The sequence below is a fragment of the Microchirus variegatus genome (assembly GCF_963457635.1).
Source record: "Microchirus variegatus genome assembly, chromosome: 9".
Classification (NCBI taxonomy): Eukaryota; Metazoa; Chordata; class Actinopteri; order Pleuronectiformes; family Soleidae; genus Microchirus; species Microchirus variegatus.
In genome coordinates, this window is record NC_139810.1 from 21,491,815 (window position 1) to 21,517,305 (window position 25,491).

At 42.9% G+C, this 25,491-nt stretch overlaps 2 protein-coding genes across 3 annotated transcripts in view; one reads left to right on the forward strand and one right to left on the reverse strand.

Annotated features, from left to right (window-relative positions):
• The window catches only part of arhgef25a (Rho guanine nucleotide exchange factor (GEF) 25a), a 45,512-nt gene extending 26,361 nt beyond the window's left edge, over positions 1 to 19,151 (forward strand). For both annotated transcript variants that reach the window (XM_083894706.1, XM_083894707.1), the window contains 15 exons: positions 3,794 to 4,101; positions 4,760 to 4,870; positions 7,933 to 8,057; positions 9,573 to 9,639; positions 9,970 to 10,073; positions 10,315 to 10,384; positions 12,306 to 12,395; positions 13,682 to 13,774; positions 14,205 to 14,255; positions 14,363 to 14,440; positions 14,564 to 14,755; positions 14,947 to 15,130; positions 15,739 to 15,968; positions 16,147 to 16,281; positions 17,234 to 19,151. In XM_083894706.1, the coding sequence (XP_083750832.1) occupies positions 3,794 to 4,101; positions 4,760 to 4,870; positions 7,933 to 8,057; positions 9,573 to 9,639; positions 9,970 to 10,073; positions 10,315 to 10,384; positions 12,306 to 12,395; positions 13,682 to 13,774; positions 14,205 to 14,255; positions 14,363 to 14,440; positions 14,564 to 14,755; positions 14,947 to 15,130; positions 15,739 to 15,968; positions 16,147 to 16,281; positions 17,234 to 17,359 (1,964 nt within the window). In that variant the 3' untranslated portion in view covers positions 17,360 to 19,151. The remainder of the gene's footprint in view (positions 1 to 3,793; positions 4,102 to 4,759; positions 4,871 to 7,932; positions 8,058 to 9,572; positions 9,640 to 9,969; positions 10,074 to 10,314; positions 10,385 to 12,305; positions 12,396 to 13,681; positions 13,775 to 14,204; positions 14,256 to 14,362; positions 14,441 to 14,563; positions 14,756 to 14,946; positions 15,131 to 15,738; positions 15,969 to 16,146; positions 16,282 to 17,233) is intronic.
• A 1,703-nt stretch (positions 19,152 to 20,854) lies between these two features.
• sp5l (Sp5 transcription factor-like) lies at positions 20,855 to 22,379 on the reverse strand (the record flags this gene model as incomplete). Its single annotated transcript, XM_083895299.1, has 2 exons — positions 22,277 to 22,379; positions 20,855 to 21,889 (listed from the first exon to the last, which is right to left on the reverse strand). Exons 1-2 carry the CDS (start codon positions 22,328 to 22,330, stop codon positions 20,855 to 20,857), a joined length of 1,089 nt encoding a protein of 362 aa, XP_083751425.1. The 5' UTR covers positions 22,331 to 22,379.
• Between the last annotated feature and the right edge of the window lie 3,112 nt (positions 22,380 to 25,491).

Below are 25,491 nucleotides of genomic sequence, written 5' to 3' on the forward strand. Positions count from 1 at the left end.
CTAAACCAAACTGTGACCTTAATGAGAGACTTCTCCTCTCGGTGTCCTAGATACTTACCACATAATTACATTTAAAACTTTGGTTTGCACGGACAGAAAAAGAATGCCTTTTCACCTCTTAAATAAGGGAATTCAATGAAATGAAATTAAAATGAAGCATTAGATTGCTTTAGGGAACTGTAATTCCTAGATCCATCAAAGTTTAATACCAAGTGATAAATTGTATGATTATTCAAAGAAAAATAAGAGTTAATTTCAGCCCATAAATCATAAGGGATGACATAGAGTCATAAGCAGGATTATTACAAGAATAAAGATATATGATAGAGCACTTGTTGTGTAGTGTAGTCACATTATGAGCTAATACAGAAAAAGGATTTCTCTATTGAAAATGTTGTGCTGTGAGTGAACGGCATCAAAAGAAAGCTTTTCAATAGTGGTAGTGTTGCCCTGTACCTTCAGTCAGGCATGGCAATCTTTTCTTATTCATACTAATAAAAGAATAATTATACAACAATGCACAGATTATGTTAAAACAAAGTCCAAGACAGAAAAAAGTAAGTCAAAGTGAGTAAAATCCCATGTAAAGAACAAAAGTTAATGAGACACATAAATAAACTGAGGGAAAAAACAGGCAGCTAAATCAAATCAGATAAAATCAGAACACACTTTGCAGTAAACATGTTATTATTCAGACAGCCTCATTTCCTCATTCCAGAGTCTTGGGGCTCTGATGGACAGGGCACCGTCTCCCTGATTTTGTGAAACACTGATCAACATTTTCCAACAATTTATGGACCAAACTACGTATGAAAATAATAGTTACCTGCAACGGTATCACCTGTGTGAGTAAGGAGAGTGTGTATATGTGTATGTGTGTGTGTGGGCATAGCAGTGGCATGTTGCACTTACCTTATAATGTCTGTTACGATATCCCCGTAATTGTTTGTGTACGGTTTCCTATCATTATGGAGATTCAACTTCTCTACTGGGGTCAGCGGGGAAACCAACCTATATATGCACCGATCGGAAAGAGAACTGCAGTGTGTTGCCATGGCGACAGATGCTGACGTAACGATCCTCATTATAAAACCAGTAAATTATGTACACGCTGCACACTCTGTTGTAAATCTGTACATTTGACAGAGCCACTGTGTCATTCTGACACGCAGCCTCACATCACGCCGTTGCACCGGTGTCGCCACTCACTTTTAATTGCCTCGAGGCTCAGAGAGGGTGTCAGCCTCCTTTCTTCTTCTTTTTTTTTTTTTGATAAGCCACCTCGGCTGATGTCTGCAGATAGTTAGGAACGTTGTTGCTGGCTGAATGTTGTGACCCTCCTACTAAACCCCTGACCTGACTGAATGTGAGCAGGGAACAACCAGGAAACACAAACCCCTGGGCCTGGACCTTGTTAGAGGTCGGAGAACCTGAGGACAGGGCATCTATCACATATGCTCACAATCGTTTTTCTTTACATCCTCTGTCAACCCCTCAGAGATTTTTACTGCACTCTATTTTTTTTTTTCAATTTTCAAAAGAGCAAAGAACTGTTGAGCTTCTGTTTCTTTATCATCTCGTAGTCTATGGAACCAACCAGTGTTTGTTTAAATTTGAGTCTATTCCCTGCAGGGTTTAGCCGTCTCCCTTCTTTGTACCCCCTCTCCCTTCAACACGCCCCATCGTACCAGATCTCCTTACACTCTCCAGTCTTTCATGTGGATGGGGAGGGGGGGGGGTGTAGACGAGGATGGGGAAATTGGCCACCCTGGGATTAAACGTGCCTGTAAAATGTGTGATGAGACTGTGTCTTGTGGTGGAAATGAACAGGCAATCTGCGGAGTATTTGTTCGTAGTTAGTTACAATCCACAAAGGATTTGCTTTTTCCACACGTGCGTGCACTGGATTCACAAGCCACGGGCCGTCTTTCAACTCCTGTGGATTAATAACGTGTTGAAGACTTTGTCTTTTAAGTTCGGATGCTCACAAAAACAAAATAAAAACAAACAGGGCCATGCAGTCTGAGCCTCACTGTGATCAGATCCTCCTGTGTTCGTCATATAAGAAACTCTTAAATGAGGTCAGGGTTGTCAAATTCTCAGACTTAATCAAATCTTTCTGGAAAGTTTAATTTTCCAGGTTAAATCCATTTCCCCAACAACTTAAAAAAAAAGACAAACAAACAAAAAAACAGAATTGCTGCGACATATAGATACTGTTTCAATAATAATAATAATATGCAAGTTCTGTCTTAGCACAAGAGTGTTTTCCCATCTGTTGGAGGTTGGTGATCATGGGTCAGAGGTCGGGTCTGGGGCATGGAGATGGAGGGGAGGCATGATTGACCTGCATTTGCACACAACAGATAAAACACTCAAGACACACATCAGCTCAGAGGGAGATCTATCTGAGAACTGAAGGAAGGGCGGTCGGCAGGATGGGAATGGAAGACAAGACAGAGAAAATAAACAATTACAAGCGAGGGCCTTCCCTTCTACACAGGATTAAAGTGGATGTCCGGTCCCAGAACACCCCCACCCCCCCTTTGCTCACTTCCCATATCCTCCTGACATCACTTTGCAGCAGCAGCAGCAGCAGCCAATCTGAAACTAGTTCAGTCCTGACCTCAGCTGTCTGCCTTACATCAGAGCGTCCACTGGTCATGTGATGTGATGCACAGCTCCAACAAAAAAAAAAGAAAAGACAGTGAGCTTGACATAAACAGAACAGTGTGTCTTTTATAGTGGAGCCACTGCACAGCTGTGTTTGAAGAGGAAGGCTATTTATATGTCTACACTTTGTTTTGATTTCTCTGTTTACTTTTTCTCTCCCGGTGTGTTGACATGTCTCCTACCTTCAGTCCTCCATCACCCTCTCACTCACCAACACTGACGTTCCTGCATATTCCCTTTAAAACAATGCTCTCTTTTTTTTTTTTTGCAGCGTTGTTTTTGCCAATAGATTTATTGATTGAGTGACTGAAGACTGTGGAGAGTCCAAGTGTACTCTGCCCTTGGATCTATTATCATTTATTTTTCAGCTGTCTCGTCGTTTCTCATTGGTCTGGGCAATACTTTTATTATTTTATGTATACACTACCGTTCAAAAAGTCACTTAGAAATGTCCTTATTTTTGAAGGAAAAGCACCTACAATGAATATTAAATGAATCAGAAATGCACTCTATACATTGTTAATGACTATTCTAGCTGTTTTTTCCAGTGTTCTAAAGGTACATTGTGTTTGCTAATCACGTTAGAAGGCTATTGGATGATTAGAAAACCCTTGAAAACCCTGGTGCAATGATGTTAGCACAGCTGAAAACAGTTTTGCTGGTTCTTTGACGAAAGAAAAGTTTGAAGGGCAATTTTGAATAAAAATCATTATAATTTCTAATTTTCTATTCATGTTGCAACTCTTTTGATGAAAAAAGTGTGACTTTTAATGGAAAACTCAAAAAAAATTGTAAAGTTGACCCCAAACTTTTGAACGGTAGTGTATATATATATAGTTCACTATGATTCATAACTTTTTTTGTCCATATTGCCCACCCCTAATTTTACAAATAAATGAAGCTTTGAGCATTCATGCAGGACACCGTAGTCCTACACCTCAGCTGTCTGTACATCAACATCTTACGCTTTGCACTCCCTGTTTGGCTCAACATGCTGCTTGGCCAATCGAGGGACTTTCTAAAGAGCTGAGTCATCAGCACCAAGTCTAACTTATTTGTTGCAATAAACGGTTTAATTATGAGAGTGTTCCTGACTGAATCCCCTTTTCCTCTTCTCCAGACTCCTACTCGGCAGCAGGCAGTGAGGGCAGCATTTCCACCTCTGTGGCCTCTCTGCCTCCGCAGGCATCGGGCAGCTCTGTCCCCAGCTCCCCGGGCTCCAGACGCTCTGTGAGCACCCTGAAGAAATGGCTCACAAACCCTGTCCGCAAACTCAGTGCTGGCGCCACTGCCAAAGGAGAGCGTCAGGTCCGCAAACTTGAAGGAAAATCGCCATCTTTTCCATCCCCCAGCCAGAGCCAGGATCTGGGCACCCCTCCAAAGACAGATAAGACTCTCACCATCCTGCCTGTCACCCACAGAGAACTGGTGAGGAGTAAGAATTGTAATATTACAAGGATGTGGTCACATGAACTATTCAAACAGTGCTCTGGATGTTGGCTTTGTGTTTCCCAATCCTCTTTTTATCCATTCGCGATGAAGTGCTTTATAAGTAAACATGCAAATTGGAATTATCCCCACATCACCATGAACCAGTTTTGTAAGTAAACATGCAAAGCTTAAGTCTAATACAACTGCAAACCAAAGCCAACATGCCCAGTGTGGCTCGTTTTCACATACAGTAGTTTTAGAATATCAGCAGATTTTGATCCTCAGAGAGCTGTGCATCAGGAAAAATATCATCCATCCATTTTCTACGGCTTTCTTCTCCAAATGAGGGTCTAGCTCCCCACTGGAAGACAGAGCACACCCTCGGTGGGTCTCTAGTCCATTGCATGGCCACTATATACATGGACGAACAGTCATTCACTCTCACATTCACGCCCATGCTCAATTTGGAGTTTCCAATTAACCCTTTGCATGTTTTTGGTTTTTGCGAGGAAACTTGAGGACCTGGAGAAAAAACATTGCTGGCTCATCTTGACGGGACTCGTGTTCTGCAACTGTCTTTTGCTCTTGTGCAGAATCCACTTTGCATCATGTTGACATTTGGTTATTCTGTGAATGTGTGTATGTGTGTGTGCAGGAGTGGAAAGATGGCCTGGCGAGCCCTGAGGACCTGTCACCGGCTACGCTACAGTCCCCTGGCTACATAACTGACTCACTTATTGGCTGTACATCATTGCCAAACACCCAGGTGGGTCTGCATGAATGATGCACTGTAAAACTAACCTGCTGTATTTGTCATCTCCAAAAGTTGTTTTTGTTTTTTTTAATAAATAGCTCAATCACAGGTGGTATGGCCGTCGTAGTCGTGTGAGATTCAAAGACCACTGGTGATTAATTTTTTACCAGTTTAGCCTACTGTTGACAATCACTGAGAGAATTTGCACTTTACTCTCAGTAAAGACCCAGTGTGGCAGCATAATGACCTCACTTTTATTTGTCTCCATGGTCCCCCCAGTCAGATCTGGAAATGACTAACTCCCCCACTCCCTGCCGACAGTTCAACTATCAAACAAAACGAGCTCACTAATGCACACACACACAAGTGCTGCTGTCTGTAACCACACGTCCACAAACCCACGACAAGGCATGTAGTATATACATAAATAAACTTGCACATGTTGTCACACATACACACACAGTCACAGACACAGGTTTGTGCAGCTACTCAACCTATTATCCCTAACTTTAATCATAACCAGTTAACCACAATTCAGTTGAAGCCCTAACCATGACTTAGAAATGAAGTTCTGCCTCATTAGGACCTGGTTTTGGTCCTCATGAGGAAAGGTCCCTCAGAAGATCAATACATCCCAGAGGGTAGAGTATGACAGCGACCTGTGTGATGTATGACTCGTATTATACATGTTAGAAAAGAAGTAGCTCACATGCCTGGAGATAGAAACGGGAAATAGCATGAAACGGCAGAGATAATGGGAAATGACTGCACTTCTATCCACTGACAAACAATACGGTGTGTGTGTGTGTGTGCGTGTGTGTGTGTACGTGTGCACACGCTTTCATTTCTCCCATCAAACACTCGCAGCCCGTCGCTCGTGGCAAAGCGGTGTCTCGTGTCAGACCGTTCCTCGTCGCTGAGGTGAGGTGAGAAGAGAAAGCGTGGTAGAAACTTGAGATTTTCTCGAGCAACTGCACTTTTATGAATCAGCGACGCCCGAGTCCATCAGTCCTAAAACAACAATGCCATCTGAGCAATTGGGTAAATTGACACCGCATTGCTCAAGTTCTAATTTCAGTCTCAACAGCACATCAAAAAGAATGGTTTGATTACGTTACGGAGGTCAGAGCTGTTGTGTTTTTACTGCCAATCTCCTGCAGGGCAGAGAGAGAGAGAGAGAGAGAGGGGCAGAGGTAAACAGAGGAGAGGGAGAGAGATTAAAATATCTAGGTCAGTCATATCCAAGCCATAGTTTCTGTCTCTCTCCCCCCACTTTCATCAACCACATCATGTCTGGTGTGATATATATACCCTGTATATGTTGTTGTCTTTCATCTTTTCTCCAAAAGTTTCTCTTACAGCCACAGTGGAGTGTAGTTTATGATTAAATGTTATTGTCAGTGGAGGTTTCTCGTGATATGTGCCAAAAACTATAAATCCTAACATTTATTAATAACTAATAACTAAAGAAGAGGATCAAATAAACAAATGCAATGGGTGAAAAATACTTTAATACATGCAAATTATAAAACGAACACACTTGTGTGACTTGGACAAACAAAGAGCAAAGATGTCTTGCAGATAAAATAAAGACATTACACCTCAAAGAACAAAATGCTCCATTAATTGCTTTCACCTTAAAGTTGAAGCTCATATTTTATTTATATTTTAAAGCTGTTGTCTTTTCTTTTTGTGTGAGCTTCTGGGTAAAAAAACCCCCCCCAAAACAATTCAACAGTGGGAGAAGAGGGAAGAATTAAATGTTTTCCTGTGGGCTTCACCACTGCACATCTGGAGGTGATTAAGGAGCCGGGGAGACCTGTCAGCCAGGCTGGAGCAGTCCTCGCAGGGCAGGACAGGCAGTGGGGGGGGGGGGGAGCGATGGTCTCTGTGGAGCCTCGCTGTCTCTTCCTACAACACACTGTCTCCTCTCGGCACAATCACTGTCACTCCTTTGAGGCAGAATACAAAGCTCACAACTTGTAGATGCCATCGGAGAAATGATGGGGTTAACAAGTGGAATCTGCTCAGAGAAAAAGTCCTTCTTTTCTTTTGCTTTTATCCACTCATCCATCTATTTATTTCTTCACTGGTCAGCAGCCGCCTGCCAGTGGAGTCTGGGGGGGGGGATTAGGTGAATGTCTGTGGTGGGTAAGCAGGTTTGTGTATGTGTTTAAGGTGGGGAGGTTCTGCTCGACTGGGACATTGAGAGGCAGGGACTGAGGTGAAGACAGACGGCGGCTCATATATACGTTTACACAGTCAAGAGTGACAAAAATAGAGTAGCATGAACTGGCCGTCTTATCATACAAGCGTACGTATTGCGACAAAGAACTAGGTCACGTAAACACGTGTGCATATGTGAAGCATGTATCCATTAAGTTGGTGATGACTCAAGTCTTTGTCGGCTTTGTTATGGTTTGCACAATGGCCATATTTGTGCAAGGATCCCCACAGGAAATGATATCAATTCCAGGAAAAGGCATTAAAAAAAAAAAAGGCTATGTATAGAACACGTGAACACAATCGATTGGATCAGAGCAAGGTTTCCTGCGTGCCTTTCTATTTCTATTTGCAGCCAATAAGGCAACACCTGACTTAGGAACGATGACGTACTGTCGATGCCGCTATTGTGAGTAATGTGTGATGTCTTTACATACGAGCCTGCCCTGAAGCCTCAGCTGGCAAAACAAGAAAATGTAATTTACGAATTCACGCATTCAATCATCCATATCATGGACATGCCGCAAATGTATTCCTTCGAGGCTTTATTTGTCATCTCCTATTTTCCTTATCTTTTAATCTGTTTTTCCTGCGTCTCTCTGTGGCCGAGGTGCACATCACAGATCATTAACGGTGACGATCTGAAACTGATCTTCTTATCATTCAATCTCTGCCCCTCGTCTCTGTCTCTGCTGTGCCCGGTCACCTTGGAAACCCACATCATTCCCATCCCTGTCTTGCACTTAAACCTCCGTCCCGTGTACTTTATTTCATGCATGATCCATAACACTGGCACTGGACCTCTGATAAGCATTCCCACTGTTTGTCTGTGTGTCTCTCTGCCTCCTCAGGACACTCAGTCCACCAGTGTTTTACCAGATGACAGCGCCTCCGTGTTGATGGACGACACCTGCAGCCAGTGGTCATCTGTGGCCGACACTGAGGAGGAGAGGAGAAGCGCTTTGGAGAAAAGCATGTAGGTCTTTCGTCAACGCAAAGACGGCTCATATGGAAGAAAATAATGGGAAAAAACAACATAATATATTGTAATCTGTAAGATTTTATCATGCATACTGTGAACACTGAAGCACTTAATTTTATAATAGAGTCCTAAAGAGACTAAGAGTCTGCAGCAGCATTAGCAGCACTACAAGGCTGTGTTTAGTCACAGTTCAGATGAACATTATCATAAGAACATGCTCATAAAATCAACTTCCACTACCAGTCTGCTAAGTAGTATATTATTATACCGCTTATAGGGAAAATAGAGACAGTGCTCTGAGATTGTAGGCTGGATTAAAAATATGATAGATATCACTTTGACCAAAGAAAACATTCATTCATTTATTTGGTCAATCCTTGCTCTGTACATTTCAATTGTGTGCTTCGCTTTTTTTTTTTGTTGTTGGGCCCTCATGGCACCGTTTCATGGTCTTCATCGAGTGAAGTTCCCGATGACATAAAAAAACAACTGAGAGCCATTCCCTAAACACAAGAGGTTGAGATGCAGTCAGACTTTCGTAACAGCTTGTCAGTGTGCAATGTCTTCTATATATTCTGATCCAAAGGGTTTGGTCAGTGACAGAGGCCTGATAGTTTAATCTATACTTAGTAGTTTAATTTGTTTGGTAGAAACACATATGGAAAGTTGGAAACTGGAGCATCTTCTCTACTTGAGAAGAGCCTGCTACAAGCGTGTTAGTCTCCCTCTGAGTCAGAGTAAACCTTCCCTGATTTAAAGTTAGTGGTTGTCTTAGGGCAACATTATCCTCCTCATACTCTTCCTCCTCCCTATAGGTCTCTCCTCTGTTTGAGCTCGCAGTTGCATGAGTGCCTTGCAGTCGACAAACTCTTTTTTTTTTACCAAGACACAAATTGCATTTTATTGTGATGAACCACAAATTACTTACAGAAGGTTAACATCTCGTCGAGCTGCTGCACAAATACACAGTCATACAACTGCAGCACACAGACGGGTGTCTGCCTGTCAGAATAAAAAAATAATAATAAATGGATCGAAATCATGGCAGTTTTTCTTTTCTCATGGCAAAAAAAATACAGGAAAAAACAATAGTAATAGTAAGTAATTTGAGTGTGTAATGTTACTTTATTACTTTGTTTTCCAAGTAAACCTTGGAGAAAGGGTTTACATATTATGCCTAAAAACTTTATCCAGTCAGGAACTCAATAAAGAGTTCTTCAAACTGTGCTATGGGGTGACATATGGAGCGAGGTCAACGGTGAAGGTCAAGAATGAATGCAGCCTCCTCTCTTAAATTTGACACGCTGCTGTACGCTGAAAGACAGGAAGCATGCACTTAAACAGGGGCTGCGTTTTTTCCCCTCTATCTGTTCCCAGATCATACACCCTTTTTATGATATGAAAATACACTTTGGCAAGTGTTAAACACGCCGTTCTTTTGTGGAATATAGTATGGTATCATACATCTATCTCACTCTAATTCCCTCTTGTTTGTTTGATTCTTTACAGGCATGTGCTGAAGGAGCTTATCGAGACGGAGAAGCACTACGTGGGAGATCTGGGGCTCATAGTGGAGGTAAACCTCGCAGTCTGACTCCGACTAAGAGCACACAATCCACACCGGCAGAGAAGAAAGAATCCAGTCGGCTGAGACAGTCTGTCAGAGGGAGTGCTCTAAATCCTTATCATCACACGTCTGCACTTCCCTGCACACTTTGCTCTGCCTACATCTCTCCATTTTTCCAGTCTTTGAATTATTAGCATTAGGTTACGAGGCGCTGCAGATAAAAAAAACTAAAAAAACTAAAAAAAAAGTATATATATATTATGACATCATACACCTTGCTGTGAGGTGTAGTGCTTGTATAGGTGTGAACAGACGTCAATACTTGTGTCTCTTTTGCAGGGCTACATGTCCACGATGAGCTCCAAAGGTGTACCCGAGGACATGAAGGGAAAAGACAAGATTGTTTTTGGGAACATTCATCAAATATTCGACTGGCATAAAGAGTAAGTATAGTGATTTAAAGAGATATATGTGTGTGTTTGTACACACGAGGGAAAGTGCACGTTTTGGCGAGGGTCGTCGTGTTAAAACTGAAAGACGAGCAGTGATTTTTGTTTGTGACAGAGTGGAAGAGAGAGACTAATTTGACCTTCCATTTTGGGGATCATTGCGCTTGTGAACGTGTGTGTGTGTATATCTGTGTGCGTGTGTGTGATTGTGTGTTTGTCTGTTTTTTTTCTGCAGCTACTTCCTGGGAGAGCTGGAGAAGTGTTTGATGGAGCCAGAGAGGCTGGCTCAGCTCTTCATTAAACATGTGAGTATGACTTCTGTGCACACACACACACACACACACACACACACACACACACACACACACACACACACACACACACACACACACACACACACACACACAAGAATACACACAGGCACACATTCATGTACGTCTATCTTAGTGAGAACACTTAGTGACTTAATGCATTCCCTTGCCTCCTATCCTAACCTAAACCATAACAACAACATGTCTAACCATAACCTTTAACCTAACCCTCACGTAAACACATTTCAAATTACCATAAAACTATGTCTTGACCCTTGAAAAAAAGCACTTTAAAGTTGTGAGGACTATATGATGCCAAAGACTTTATATAGTTTCAATTATTTGATCCTAAACAAAGGTTTACATACACGTTTTTAGATGAGGAATTGCCTAATTGCTCACTGTGGTGTTTTGGTCCTCACAAAGATGTACTGTATGTAGTACCAGCACACACACACACAAGTCTCCACAATGTGTAAGAAGAAGTAACAAATACAAGTACACACCCCCACATGCACACACACACGCACACACACGCACACACACACACACACACACACACACACACACACGCACACACGCATAGTGGAAGTGTCTGGGTCTGTTTCCTTGTGCTGTTTGGAGTGGAGGATAAATAGAGCTACGAAAACACGCAGCGCTCCCGTTTATCCTGCACCACACAGCTCTCCGTCTCTCGACTGCCCCGCGTCTCGCCTTCCACTTCCCCGTCACTGATATGTTTCACATGGCAAACACACACATGAACGCACAAATGACACAGTGGACCAATTTCCAGTCTGGGCTGGACCGCTGCTCAGGAAACATTGGGGGGAAAAAACATCCCAAAAAGAAAAAAACACATGAAAAAGATTTAGGAATAACACACTCACATCCTTTGATTTGGAGACTTTTTTTTTTCCCCACCCAGAACAGCAACCTTCTTCTTCCTTCATGTCTTGGCTCAAGGCTAAAGCATGCGAGAAAGATTCACTATTAATTATACTGTTTCGTAGAATTGAATAGAGCCTTAGCTGCATTCAAGAGGGGAGTACAGGGAGAAAAATTAGATTTATGTGTATTGGTTAAGTGGTGGCACATGCAGACTGGGAAGACATGGTAATTTGAGCAACTTGGCTTTGTTAAATGTCTGTGTCTTTCTTCTGCTATATTCACTCTAAACAATCCAATAAGGCTCAGCCCACTGGATAATCAACTAAAAAGAAAAAGTCTGTGGGGAAATAAAGACACTGTAACTAAATCTAAACATGGCGTCACACTGTGGAGACGAGCAGAGTGGGAACACAGCCCAAATTAAAAGCAGAAATCTGCTCTTAAGCGAGAGCATTTGTCACCCAGTTTGCGTCGTGTGCTCTCACTAACGCGCATGAACATGTGCAGACTTACAGCCGTACTCCTGCACAGATGCACTGACTGTGCACTCGCAGCATTTTGTCTGCAGTGTTACATGATGTCTACATTCAGGTGGAGCAGCTCGCTGGTCTCTAGGTTACCGAGCCATGCAGCCTGTTGCTAGGTACAGCTTTATATCAGCCGGCTCCAAAAAGGCTCTGGTTACTCTGAGGGTAACCTCGGTGAATTATACATAACCTGCTGCTCATCTACGTGTAACGTGTGCTCAGGAGAGTCACATCTGCACTCCCAGATCAATTAGTCACACACGAGTAGGCACTAACCAGACAGCATCAGCTTCAAAGGCCCCCTCAGATAATTATTGCTCTGCTCCCTCTCATCCCAAACAACAAGCAGACACTCATTGTCATTGATTCTTGTTGTTTTTTAACTCACGTTCTCCGGCGTGTTTATTTACTTTTAGTGCAATCAAAGATGCATTTGCCACACAGTGAAGCATCCTGAAGTCATTTGTACCAAATGTTTTGTTTGACATGTAACGCAGGAGCGGCGTCTCCACATGTATGTGGTATACTGTCAGAACAAGCCCAAGTCGGAGCACATTGTCTCAGAGTACATTGAGACTTACTTTGAGGTGAGTATCTGTTTATCTATTTTACTTTTTTTTTTTTAAACACACATTATGATCTACATTTAGTATATAAGGTTGTCATGCTTCTTGAGTTAAATGCAAATCAACCAAAACAATAACAAAAGACCTACTTTGATTATGTATATATAGGGGATGGAAGTTGTCTTACTGTCATATTTGGTTCCCCTCTACTTTTGTGTTTAGGTGACAGAATTTGTGGCAAATAGCAGTTGTCAGGAGTAATTGTGATACATTAGATAATATGAAAAACAAAAAAAACAAAACAAAGATAACACACTGGTGGTACTCGTGGTTATAATGAGGTTGCCCAGTAAGTTATAGTCGTAGCAGGTGAAGTGAATGACGTTAGTATTGTTTTTAGATATTTTAATATAGAAATTTGACATATTGTGTCTTAATATGTGGGAAATTTGAATTGACTGTTTTATTTATTTATTTATTTATTTATGTATTCATTATTTTTTAATTAATTGATTTATTATTTATTTATTTATTTATTTATTTAATTAATTAAAGGTGCATTATGTAATAAATCTAAAGCAACTGGCCATAAAATCCTCCTAATATGTCACAGAGACTCAGGAATAATGTTCATATAACAAACTGAACTCACCAACAACAACAGTACAGCCAATATATTTGCATTAAAAAAATGTTTTGCAGACTGCAAATCATGTTTATGTTTTGAAATCATGTTTTGGCATGTGGCGCCACCTACCGCCGTCTACCAATCATTGCAGTCAGTAGAGTCTCAGCTGCCGAGCAACCACAGGTTGCCAGTTACAACCAGTCAGGAAACGAAACCTAAAAGACCTTGGTATTTTGAATATGAATGTAGTAACCGTTTTTTGCCACATTCTTACATATGGCACCTTTAATTAATTAATGTCCAAAATATAAAATTATACTTTTACCATGTTTTATATCTTGACATGACGTTTGTAGTACAGTAGCTTTGTTTTAGAGAGCCTACCCTCCACTAGTCAGTCAGGAATATGACAACTGCTCCCTGTAGTGAAAAAGGTGGGAAACCCCTGCTATAGTTAAGGAGTCATTAGTTCACTTTAATTTCTAAATGTTCCTGTAGTACATGCTTAGACATGGCCACATGGATGCCATTTATTATTTACATTCTAATTGGTTCGCTGACTGCAAACACAAGATAAATGACGGAGCGGCATAATGCCTGTGATATATTGTTTCATAATTGCGGAGGATGTCGAGCTGATCGGTGTTGTGTTGTCGTGTCTGTCTGTCTGTGTTGTCAGGAGTTGCGTCAGCAGCTGGGCCACAGGCTGCAGCTCAATGATTTGCTAATCAAACCGGTCCAGAGGATCATGAAGTACCAGCTGCTGCTCAAGGTGAAAAGCAGGACACTGCTGTGGCCGTCGATCGCACACGCCAACACCTTTTGCACATGCACGTACCGCTGTTGACTGAGCAGCTGTCTGACCAGCAGGTCCAGTCGCAAGTTTGTAAACATAATGAGAACGCACACGCAATCGCACGTACACACCTCCGTGCACGCACTACTACTACACACACGACGTCTGCTCAGGCTTTGTTCTAGTCGGCGAGGAAAGCACATCATGACACTCCATTTGTGCCATACAATTTAAATAAGTCTTTGAAGGTGATCATAAAATGACATCTCTGGTATAAAACTTTGCCCTTTGGCATTCAAATGAAAGGTGGGTTCAACGCCCATAAATGCTCCTCCAGATGTCCTCACCGTACTTTGAGCAGTAAATCTGGAATGCTCTGGTGACCATGCTGTGTTTATTTGAGCAGGACTTCCTCAAGTATTATACCAAAGCTGGGATGGACACGGAGGAGCTGGAGGTGGGTGTCCTGATGCATATTATGTTTTACAGTGATATATATATTTATGTGCAAAGGCACTCAGTTTTATTAGTATTATTAACATTTTATTTTTAACTTTTAAACAGAAAGCGGTGGAGGTGATGTGCTTTGTGCCAAAGCGTTGCAACGACATGATGAATGTGGGCAGACTACAAGGCTTCGAGGTACGTCTCGGGATTTTACGCCATCCGGTAAAGTCTTCTAGACATTTATGATGTCAATCTTGGGCCAGTGGCGCTGTAACTGCTTCCTCTGTTTGTTATGTTTATCATCTCTGTGGTTTTCAGGGAAAAATCACAGCCCTGGGCAAACTGCTCCAGCAAGACACCTTCACTGTTACCGAGCAGGACAGTGGCTTCCTGTCGCGGCCCAAGGAAAGACGGGTCTTCCTGTTTGAGCAGCTGGTCATCTTCAGTGAGCCAATCGACCGGAAGAAAGGTTTCTCACTCCCTGGATACATCTTCAAAAACAGCGTTAAGGTGGGCACCGGCTGCGAAAAAATACCAAAGAAATTAAACTAATTATTCCCATGTTATATGTTACAAAACAGATTCACACAGTTTGGCCAAAATCAGAACATTTTATATAGTCTCATGGCAGACGAGTGGCTTGCATGTGTTTTGTGAAGTATTTGCCACAAAAACAACTCTGTGGGATGGATTCCTCACAGGTGAGCTGCCTCGGAGTCGAGCCCAGCGTGGACGGCGACGACGACGCTCGCTTTGTGTTGACGTCGCGCAACCCTGACGGGAGCGTGGTGCGCTTCCAGCTGCTAGCGTCCTCCCCTGAGATCTGCAGGGCCTGGGTCAATGATGTGGTGCAGATCTTGGAAAGCCAGCGCAACTTTCTCAATGGTCAGTCGAAAACTCCGCCGTATGCTCGCGATAGATAGATAGATAGATAGATAGATAGATAGATAGATAGATAGATAGATAGATAGATAGATAGATAGATAGATAGATAGATAGATAGATAGATAGATAGATAGATAGATAGATAGATAGATAGATAGATAGATAGATAGAATTTACTGTGTGGCAAATGCATTAAATACACTAGACTATTAAAAAGAGAACTTGGGTTGTCACCAAAGGGTTGCTGGTTCAAGTCAGGTCAAGGGCTGAGGTACCCTTGAGCATGGTACCCAATCCCCATTGCTCATAGCTAATTGCACGCTCCAAATTGAACCCTTGTGTTGCTCCCAAGCCCCGGATAAATGGTAGGGTTTGCGTCAGGAAAGGCTTCCGGAGCAAAACTCTCTGCCAAATCAAGTATGCGGATCATCTGCTGTGGCGAACCCCCAGAGAGAGGGAGCAAAAATAAAGACAAAAACAAACGTATAACAGTGTTTATGTAGTATTTCATATGAAGTGCGATTGACTAAATAAATAACTCCTTGTTGTATAATGCTGTGTAAAAAAAAACTGAATTAGGAACAACCTCTGTTCTCTATGTCTTTCAGCCTTACAGTCACCTATTGAGTACCAGCGGCGAGAGAGCAAGTCTAATAGCCTTGGCCGCAGCATGAGGCCTCCTCTGTCTGCTGCTAATGCCCTGCGGCCCCACTCCTCTGCCTCTATTGACCGCCACAAGCTGCCGTCGCTTCACTCTCACAACACCTCCTTGCCCGCCCTCTACCTGCCCAGCCACGGCCAGGGCCAAGGACCCAATGAAATATACTCAGTGCGAGATGTAGGTTTCTTCAGCTACTTCTCTCTCTGCTCTGCACAGAGTGACTCTGTCCTGCAGTTTTTTTTTTCCCCACTCAAACACAGCATTTTCTGTTCAAGAAGACACCTTTACTGACGTCATTATTGTGTGTGCGTGCACTGCGATTGTTGTGTGACTTTCCTTTTGTTTGCATCTGCAGTCCAATGTGGTACAGCCGTGCCCTGCCGATTCCCACACTGTTTCTCTGTCGCATGTCCAACTGGGCTTCACTGATCAGCCAAACTGTCAAGCTGTGTCAAACGGGCTGTACACACCCACCACACAAACTGCACAGGTAGTGTATATGCATGCAGCCCGAAGCTGTCCGTTTAGGGGCCGCACTGTTACAGTACAACGCAGTTGACCATGGTTCTCCTGGTTTGTCTCGCAGTCATTAATTAACCGCAGCAGCAGTGGGAAAATCAATGGAAAAAAAACAAAGCCACAGGAAGCCGACCACTGAGGACATAATGTGCCATTGTAAAAACATCGTACAACAATTCTAATTCACTCATTCATTTAAATGAAATGATTAGACTTGAGCTAATCCTGACGATTTATGTGGACACACACATATAGAGTGTGGGGGGGGGTTTGTTGAGTTATAAGAAGAGTTACTTCTCCCCCTCCTGGAGGAAAAAAGAATTGATCACATTTTGTGTATTACTGATGGGAAGTGGAATACAATTTGTGTTTGAATAAAACAAAAGGAACATCCAAGATATTATCTATATCTATATATAGATATTGAATAATTCAGGCTAATGTTTTGTCCGATTGCATTTGTCCAGTCAGCCAAAAATAGGTGCATTCTGTTTACTCCGGCTTTCCTCCATTAGCGACGTGTCCCTCTCTCATCATTCAGCTTTTATCCTCAGTGGGACGGTGATGACAGACCAGTAGTTGTTCCTCTCCATCTCTTTCTCTGTTTACTCTGTTTGTGGAAAGGCTTGGCACATAGCAAACAGGAAGCAGACGGCGCAGGATGAGGAAGTGGAGAGAGATGCCTATCAAAGGCACATACTTGTTTCTGATACTTGTGCTGAAACTCATTTTTTAGGCTCTAAATGTTGCTGATCGACTACTTTTTCACTGTAGTGTGAAACTTTTCTATATAAACTAAGACTTTTTTGGTGTCAGAAGTTACACACCGAAGCTTTAAATGTTTGTTTTATTTGTAGCCTCATTGCAGAGCATTTTATGGAAATACTCGATGGCGGTTTAATGGATATTCCTTCCTTTTTCAGCTGCGAGCAGGAGAGGTCTGCCGACAAGGTCCGCTTGTTGACGCTGGGAGCCAGGTTCTACTGTCGGGTCTCTCAGCTGGACGACGCCCCAGCAATCTGGCTCAGCTAGCTGAGGATGACCTATGAACTCTGACACAGTCTTGTCTCCTGGGGCAGGAGCAGCTAAAGCTACAGCTGTGTATGGACGAGAAGACACGCGTCTACTGTCGGTTTATGCCAGGCTGGTCCCCTTACCTGGTTCAACAACTTCTGGAGTATAACAAAGGAACCCTGACGGATCATATGAAGGAATCATGAGCTGCAATCTATTAAAAGAAAACGACTTTGCTCCTGTTTTTAGTGAGCCACTTTAAGGGAGGTATTTAGCCTTGGCCACCTTCAGTGTACATAAATAGCAACCAGTGAGTTGTTCCTCAGCTCAGAATGAAAACACTCAGTAGACGTGTATGTAGACAGTGTTATGAAAATGTCTGCTTTTTACCTTTTTAAGAGTTTGCATAATTACAACCTTCTCTCTTTTAAAGGGCAGGGGGGAATTTTCTTGATGAAGAAATATCCATTCCTCATTGGGGCGGTCACTGGAGTTGCGTGTGCTTGAATGTATGTCGACGCAAAGGTGTGAGTGTGCGTGCGTGTGTGTGAGAAGTTGCTGGTGGCTCTTCTTGTAATCCCTGGTAAATTCTCTCCATTATTATTATTATTATTTTTTATTTTTTTCCTCCCGTGCCCCGTGTGAGGACGAGCACAGCTACATACCTACACTTTGTCATTCCCCTGCTGACAACTGAGTTTGCTGTTTATGTTGACAAGAATGGGAAAGGTAGAAAACTTCATGTGAAAGTGCTACAAGGAATTTACTCACTCAGATTTCACCTGTAAAAGTGAAGGAACTTGTTGAGAGCTCCTTTGCTCTCTTATTCTGTTTGACTCGCCCTCTTTTTGATGTGGAGAGAAAAAAGGCGCGAGGGAGCCCTCTGGAGCTTCTCTGTGGGTATGACGTCACTTCAGAATACTTCTTGCTTCAAGGGCAACTCTAGAGGAGTTGCTCGAGAGGTGCTTTTCAAAGGGATCGCTGTGCTGACCCAAAGTGCTGCAAGAAACATCTCCTTGTTGGCTAAACTGGCACAGTGCTACTTTACTCAGATGCTTCTTCCCAGGCCAGAGCAGATTTGGGGACAAATCTGATTGAACTAATATTGATTGTTTTTATTTGTCCACTGTTGTCATGTCAAGGCTGTGCACCGATTTTCTATAACCTCTGTTAACTGTCGCTCTCATGGGTTTGAATACTGTGCATATTCCATTGTATGTCCACGTGTACGGTGAAGAATGACTTCACGTACGCCAAGAAATGTGATCGTTCGTGTCGGTTGAAATGAAGGATATAGTGTGTTGCTGGATAAACAGAATGACGCTGACGTGTCCTGCATGCACCCCCCTCTGCCACAGACAGCAGTGCCAAAAAAAACACAAACACAGCTCACGGCGAAACTTTTCGAGTTCACGTTTGCCACAAAATACCATGTGTTAGACGCCTGTGTTATTGTCAGGATCAGGTGACATAAAGAGGACGAGGAGGAAGTGTGTCCTCGTCAATACCAGGTCAGTTCTTTTCTGTGGCCAGTAGAGGTCCCCACCAGGCTTTCACTTCCAGTTTAGTTGGCTCATACAGCTGCACCAAAGATCAATAGGCCTCGTGTTTCAGTGATAGCATCGGAGCCGCTTAATAGTGTCATAAAAAACTTTACTTCACACACTCTGCGGTTCATGTGCACACATGTGTTCTAATGGGAATTACTGATCAGGCAGCTTTGCATGTAACACAAAGGAATACCACTACACAGAACCAAAAGTAAAGACGAAAAAAAACTAAACAAGGGAGGGTTGGTCAATGTTGTGTTTGACTGAGTAGAAATTGTTGTATCATATCAAATAAAAAAAAGTGTCTTCTTTTTGAAGCCGACTGCAGTCTTTGTGCTTCTCTACGTGATCTCTACCTTGATCTACTCTAACCTTGTATGACTTTAACTTGAACTACTTTGTGGAAATATTTAATCAATGTGTTTTTTCCTTACTTACTTGTGGATATTTAGAGTATTTTATTTCACTGCGGAGGTTCTCAGCCTCCACTGTGGGACCTCTGATGAAGACAAAGGCAAAGTATTTTGCTTGCTTTGGCATCCCCCTTGGAGAAAGTTCAAACAGGATTACAAACAAAGAGAAGAAACCCCTGGATGAGCAGACATCTGGTTGGCTGGCCTCGGAATAAAGCCCCATTCTGGGCAGTAAAGCAGAGCCGATCGTAACACGGCTGTGATATATGGAGTCTGTGGAAGGAGGGGGGGGGGGGGCCGAATGGGGGTATTAACTTTCACAAGGGTGCAAAATCAAAGGGAGTTCCTGTCACCACTGAGGGGGTCTCAGCAACAGGGGTCCCATTCACAGGGAATTCCTCTCCAGTGCCCTCTGTTGCATCTGTTGACTCAATCTTCTCCATTGAGCGAAAGAAAACACTCATTAAAAAACCACATGACTGTGAACTTGATTGCAGCAGGCGGGACAAACATCAGCCATCAATGGGATGAGTATTTATTTTGAGGTGTGAAAATCTTTGAACAGCCTATAGACCACGTTAGGTCTTCTTTTAGAAGGCTCTGCCTTCTACACCGACAACACAATGGGCTGCGTTTGTGCTCTGAATGCGATGGAGTCTGCGGCACTCTCTAAAATTCACACATTTATCGGATGAGCCGGTAAGAAGGTGAAAACATTCACTCTGGTGTCGGGCACTGAGATTTACTCCAGGAAAGAATAACACCATTAAAAACAGCAAATGTTTTTTGTTTTTTTTCCAGCAAGGACGGTGTTTATTAAAATTCACATGCAGCCATAACCCCCGATAAAATTGCTAATTATATTTATATATATAATTTACAAGGAACTTAAAATTATAAAATGTTTGCTTATCTTGAGAAGTGGTGCTTCATGTCGCTGCTTAAAGACCAGACACACGATTCGTAGATCAAAGACTCCTGTGTTTACACTTCAAAAAAACAGCTTCGTACCTTTGATGCAGACAAATTAGGACATTTTTCAGAATAAGAGTCTAATTACCAACAGCAACACATTCTGATCTTGCTCAGAGCAGGAATGATAATATCTCTATAGCGACCCTTTACTGTACTAAGGCATTCATTTACTTTGAACATGGTAATATGGACAAAATATCACATGGAAGTTTGCCTGTAACCTGCCACATCCTTCACACAGACTGAATATGTACATCAATGAGTTTTCAAAAAAAATGCTTGATTCACATCGGCTGAAACTTGATCACATTGTTAAAGGCGTAAAAATCTGCGTCGTCCAAATGAAATCTGTTTGTGTACAATGAACGCACGACAACACACAACCTCACCGCAAAGGTTTTCTTTGGAGGGCGACTTGCTTCAAACTGCACACATTAACTTTTTATTTAAAATGACTATAATATTTGTAACGTGACGTCAAAAATATGGTTTTGACAACAGGCGATAATGAGGGAGCTCGATGTTTACCCTCTAGTGCAAACGTATAGTCAGGAAGTGTAAATAACTGTTCATTGTAGATTTTTTTTTTTTTTTACTCTCTCTTGATGCTGGTGAGCAGAGGGTCTGTGCTCTGTGAAGACTGCCCAGACCGGCTCTTCCTGGTTTGGTGGGTCTTAACGTGTTTGGAGAGGTGGTCGCTCCTCATGAACCTCTTGCCGCACTGCTGGCACCCGAAGCGCTTCTCCCCCGTGTGTGTGCGGAGGTGCCGCTGCAGCTCGTCTGAGCGAGTGAAGCTCTTGCCACAGAAGAGCCAGTTACAGATGAAGGGCCTTTCCCCGGCGTGCCAGCGCAGGTGTGCCTTCAGGTGAGAGGTCTTCTTGTACACTTTGCCACACTCTGGGATGTGGCAGATGTGCAGTCTCTTCTTTCCAAACTCCAGCCCCCCGCTGTTTGCCTGGCAGTTGGGGCATTTACAGCGTCTGCAACGGCGCGTGGAGCTCAGCAGCCCCTTCGAGGTTCCCTGGAGGAGAGCGGCTATCTGAGGCTGGTGGCCCAGAACAAGCTGTCTGCCCAGAGAGAAGGGATGACCGGTGGGGGTGGCGTTCGTTTGGGGTAGGCTCCACCATTGCTGACCTTCCTCTACGTGGCTTCCAGGCAGGTGATGCCTGGCTGAGGAGTTCTGGAGGAAGTTTGAGAAGTTTTGTCCAACGCTGTTGTGCTGAGGGTAATAGGGGCCGCTGGCCTGCGACTGCGAGGACAGGACTTTGACAGGGGACAGTTCGAAGGAGTAAGATGAGGGCGGCTCAGCAGGAGGCGTGAGAGGCAGCTCATGGTGATGGTGATGCGGGTGATGATGATGGTGACCGAGGCCAGACTGCATGTGTCCAGGGAACTGCACCTTGGGCACAGTGAAGGTCATCTGGTGTGTGCTGAGGGCGGTGCTGGGAGCCATTTCGTTACTCCAGAGCTGAAACATCCCCGACGTGGAACTGACGGTGCCCTCGTAGGGGAACTGAGAACCTTCTGAACCCATAGAGCCTCCCACCTGCCACGCCTGGCTACAGGTGGTGGCCAGGAAGGAGAGGGTGTTTGGGGCTCCCTCTGGAGAAGAGCTGGGCGTCCGGTCCTGTGGGGTGATTCATAAACATACATTGGATTACATGCTATACCAATCAAGTCGACTTATTTAGTCATTCTTGTTTAAATGTTACTATTACACATCAATTCTCCTCAGAAATCTATAGAACTTGAAAGTCATCAAATTTAGATTTTTTCCCACAACATTTAATTATATTTAAATTGAATTTAAAACATTTTTTTTAATAGTTTAAATTGAATTATTCCAAAGAACTAAAAAACTGTTTTATTACTGACCAGACAGGAAACCTATTCATTCATTGCGCACGAGTTGTGGAAACGTGCGCCTTCATGAGATGGTCACAAAGCAGATGATTTTCAAGCACTACGAGAAAAAAAGAAAAAGAAGCAAGAACAAGATGGTTATGCAACAAACCTGTAAAAATGTGTGCAAAAAGTTGTCACTCCTTTGTATCGTCAGCGCAGCCATCTGTCCTCACGCTCCTTTCTCCGCGCACCTGCAACCCAAACTGCGCCAAACAGCGGCAACGGCGGCGCACAAAGTCTCTCAAGTAACGAGAAAAGATGCTCACATTCGGGTCTTGAAATGTCTCCGGGCAACTTCGGATAAGATTATAATGAGAAAAGTCCGTGTCATTAGAAATGTCCCTCGGCCCATAGAAGTAGATGTTGTTACAGTGCAGTGACAGATCCTGGAGCAGCAGAGGATGCCTGAGTGAAGTTAGAGGCAGAGAAGCGCAGAGCAGTAAATCCTTGCGATCATCTCAAGGGCGCCTGAGCTGCATCTTCTCTTTATACAGAGGAAAGATCCTCTCAACGGGGTCTCCAGTATGATGCAGGAGAGAGCCACTCAATGGAGAGATGTGAGGGTGGAGGCTGTGGGGGGGGGGGGGGGGGGGGGGGGGGGGGGGTGTTAGCTGAAGGGGTGGGCTACTCATAATTTTCACTCACTTTCAACCAAATGCTGACCCCAAGAACTGGCTCCTCCTCCTCCTCCTCCTGCAACTCCTGTGAATAAGTAAAATAGCCTGCTGTAAAAACCCTTTTTTTATTTGATTTTATAAACATCATCACTGTGTGCGCCAATGTTCACACAAATATCCCACATGCAAAAAAAAAAAAAGAGTAGACATTGTTATTTATAGTTTCAGCAACTTGCACAGAACAAAACTACTTAGTCTGTAAAAAGATAAAAATATCCACCTTAGTCAAAAGTGCTTTTCACTCTGGGAGCATTTGCATTCTGCTTCAACGCCACAATGGGAATTCAGTTAAAAACAGTAAATGAATGGATTTTTATTTGTGCCAACAATAATAATAATATCTCCAGTCTACAGCCGTTAAGATGCATTATTTTAAAGGACGGTATGTGTTTTTTTTCACAACACATCCTGCAGTGAAACATCACAGAGTCGAGGAGGTTAATGACAAAAAAACCTCTACGCTGACTTAGTTTAATTAATTAAACTGCATTAACAAGCACAACTGTGTGACTGTAATCTGGAGTAACTTCACAGGAGTTTTAGCGTTTATTTAATTTAATAGTTTGATTATTAATTTGGACACATGACAAAGTCTCTGTGTGCATATATGCGGCAGCTCCCGGGCCTCGTAAGGTGTGAGGCCACACTGAATACAGGCAGGAGGATTTTCCCTGACAAAGCTAATAGATAAAACTCAATCAAAGCCTCAGAGTTCTCACCAGTAGGTGACATGTCAAATAGGTCGCCCTGTGTGACGTTCTCACATTTCAGAGTTCAAGTAGAGGCCACTTCAGATGTGCTCCATTAAATGCAGATTGAGGCTTATCTCATTCTGGAAGTCTGTTCACCATTACAATGTTAGGAGTTTAAATCCAGGCTGGGAACCTGTTTCACATGTAAATTCCCAGTTCCTCACTTGTATCCTTTCTCCTTGTTTCACAGACTGTGATCCTCAAATAAACTAGAAGCCCGGAGAGAAATAATTCAACCAAATCAATTCTTAATAATAATAAATCAGTATGAAGTCAGTTGAACCACAGAATGAAATGAACTGTCACAGTTATTGAGCTTATTGGTGTGAAAGCTGAGCAGATAGTGTGCAAATGTTGTGTCCTTACAGCCGGAAACAAAAGCTGCCTTTCAGACTCACAATGACTTGCAGACTTCAGCTGCAGCTTGTTTATAATAACACAAATGATGTTTATTTTTAGGCATGGGACAAAACCTGAGCAAAACCCACAAACTTTGTGCCCCCGATTTAATGACAGTAATTATACTATTCCTTGATTTAAAGACAAATCTTAAACAAAAATATTCGGCTAAATTAAAATTCCCTTCAGCAAGCGGAACGTTTAATATTTGCCTCTGTAGATTGACACTTTACACTTTGATGTATTGATGTATTAATGATGCAACTTCTCTCCTACAGCGATCACCAAAAGACGGACTGCAAGATAAAGTGAACGTGAGGTAAAGAAATCTGTCGTTAAAAAAAAAAGAAAAGGAAAATAGATGAAAACCGCTATCTTGCAAGCAGAGGTATACGATGCCTCCAGTTTATTACAGCGCAGAAGTTGTTAATTACCCTGATTCTTATTTCCTGTCCCTTCTCCCCCTCCACACCACCACACCACCCCACCCCCACTGTACTGCTTCCCAGATGAGTGGCTTTGAAGTGCAAAGTACTCTCTCCTCACTTTGAACTGTGAAAACAATGCTCATGTGGTGGTGCTTACCTTCCCCATGTTACCTCATTTAAATAGACCTGGATACGGCTTCCACAGTTTTCAAGGGAAAACTCATTTCCAGAGAAAGAGGTCCCTGTGTTCATTAAACAGCTGGTGAGATTGCCGGTAATCAGGCCTGCTCTGTCATAGTCAGACTGGGTGGCAATATACCAGCGCCTCCAACTTCAAAACTGACACAGACTTTGTAATGTATTTCTAGACAGAAAATAAAATAAAATACAAGAATAATATTTTAAATCTCCACTGGGTTTTTGTTAAAATCATAGTTTAATTGTAAGAAATCTCCCATAAATCTGTCCTTTTGAGTTCTTTCATCTATTGTAGAAAACAAATGGTGTTGTTTGTGTTGCAGACATAATCCTACTCTTAAGCTCAGAACGTAGAATATGCAAGTGGCTGCTCAAGCTGTGTTTTTTTTTTTTTTTTTTATCATGCCTGGGGGGCAGTTTAAAAGCCTCAGATCACTAAATTGTCCCAGCTGTCTTGACCATCTGCACTCGAAAAGGGCAGCCACAGAGGAGAGCAGCCTTTGTGCTGGTGGCCATGTCAGAAAGCCAATTTTATAGCACCGTGCTGACTCAATGGCCCTCGTGTGACAAATGTGGCCTAATGGATGAGACTGGCAGCATGTAAAAGCCTGCTGCTAACTGCAGTGCTTTACTCTTTGACCATTCAGCAGTCCAAGACAAGACAAGATGGGCCGTAATTACCGTGACACTCGGTTTCATTGGGATGAGCGACAACGCCAACAGCTGGACTTTACAGTGGCACAATTTGATACCTCATTCAGGAGTCTCTTTCCTGTTTCCCATTGAGTTGGAAGTGAGTATTTCTGTCAACAGTGCCAAGCAAATAGTGAACAAAGATTGATGTTGATCACCAGAGTCAGGTTCAACTGT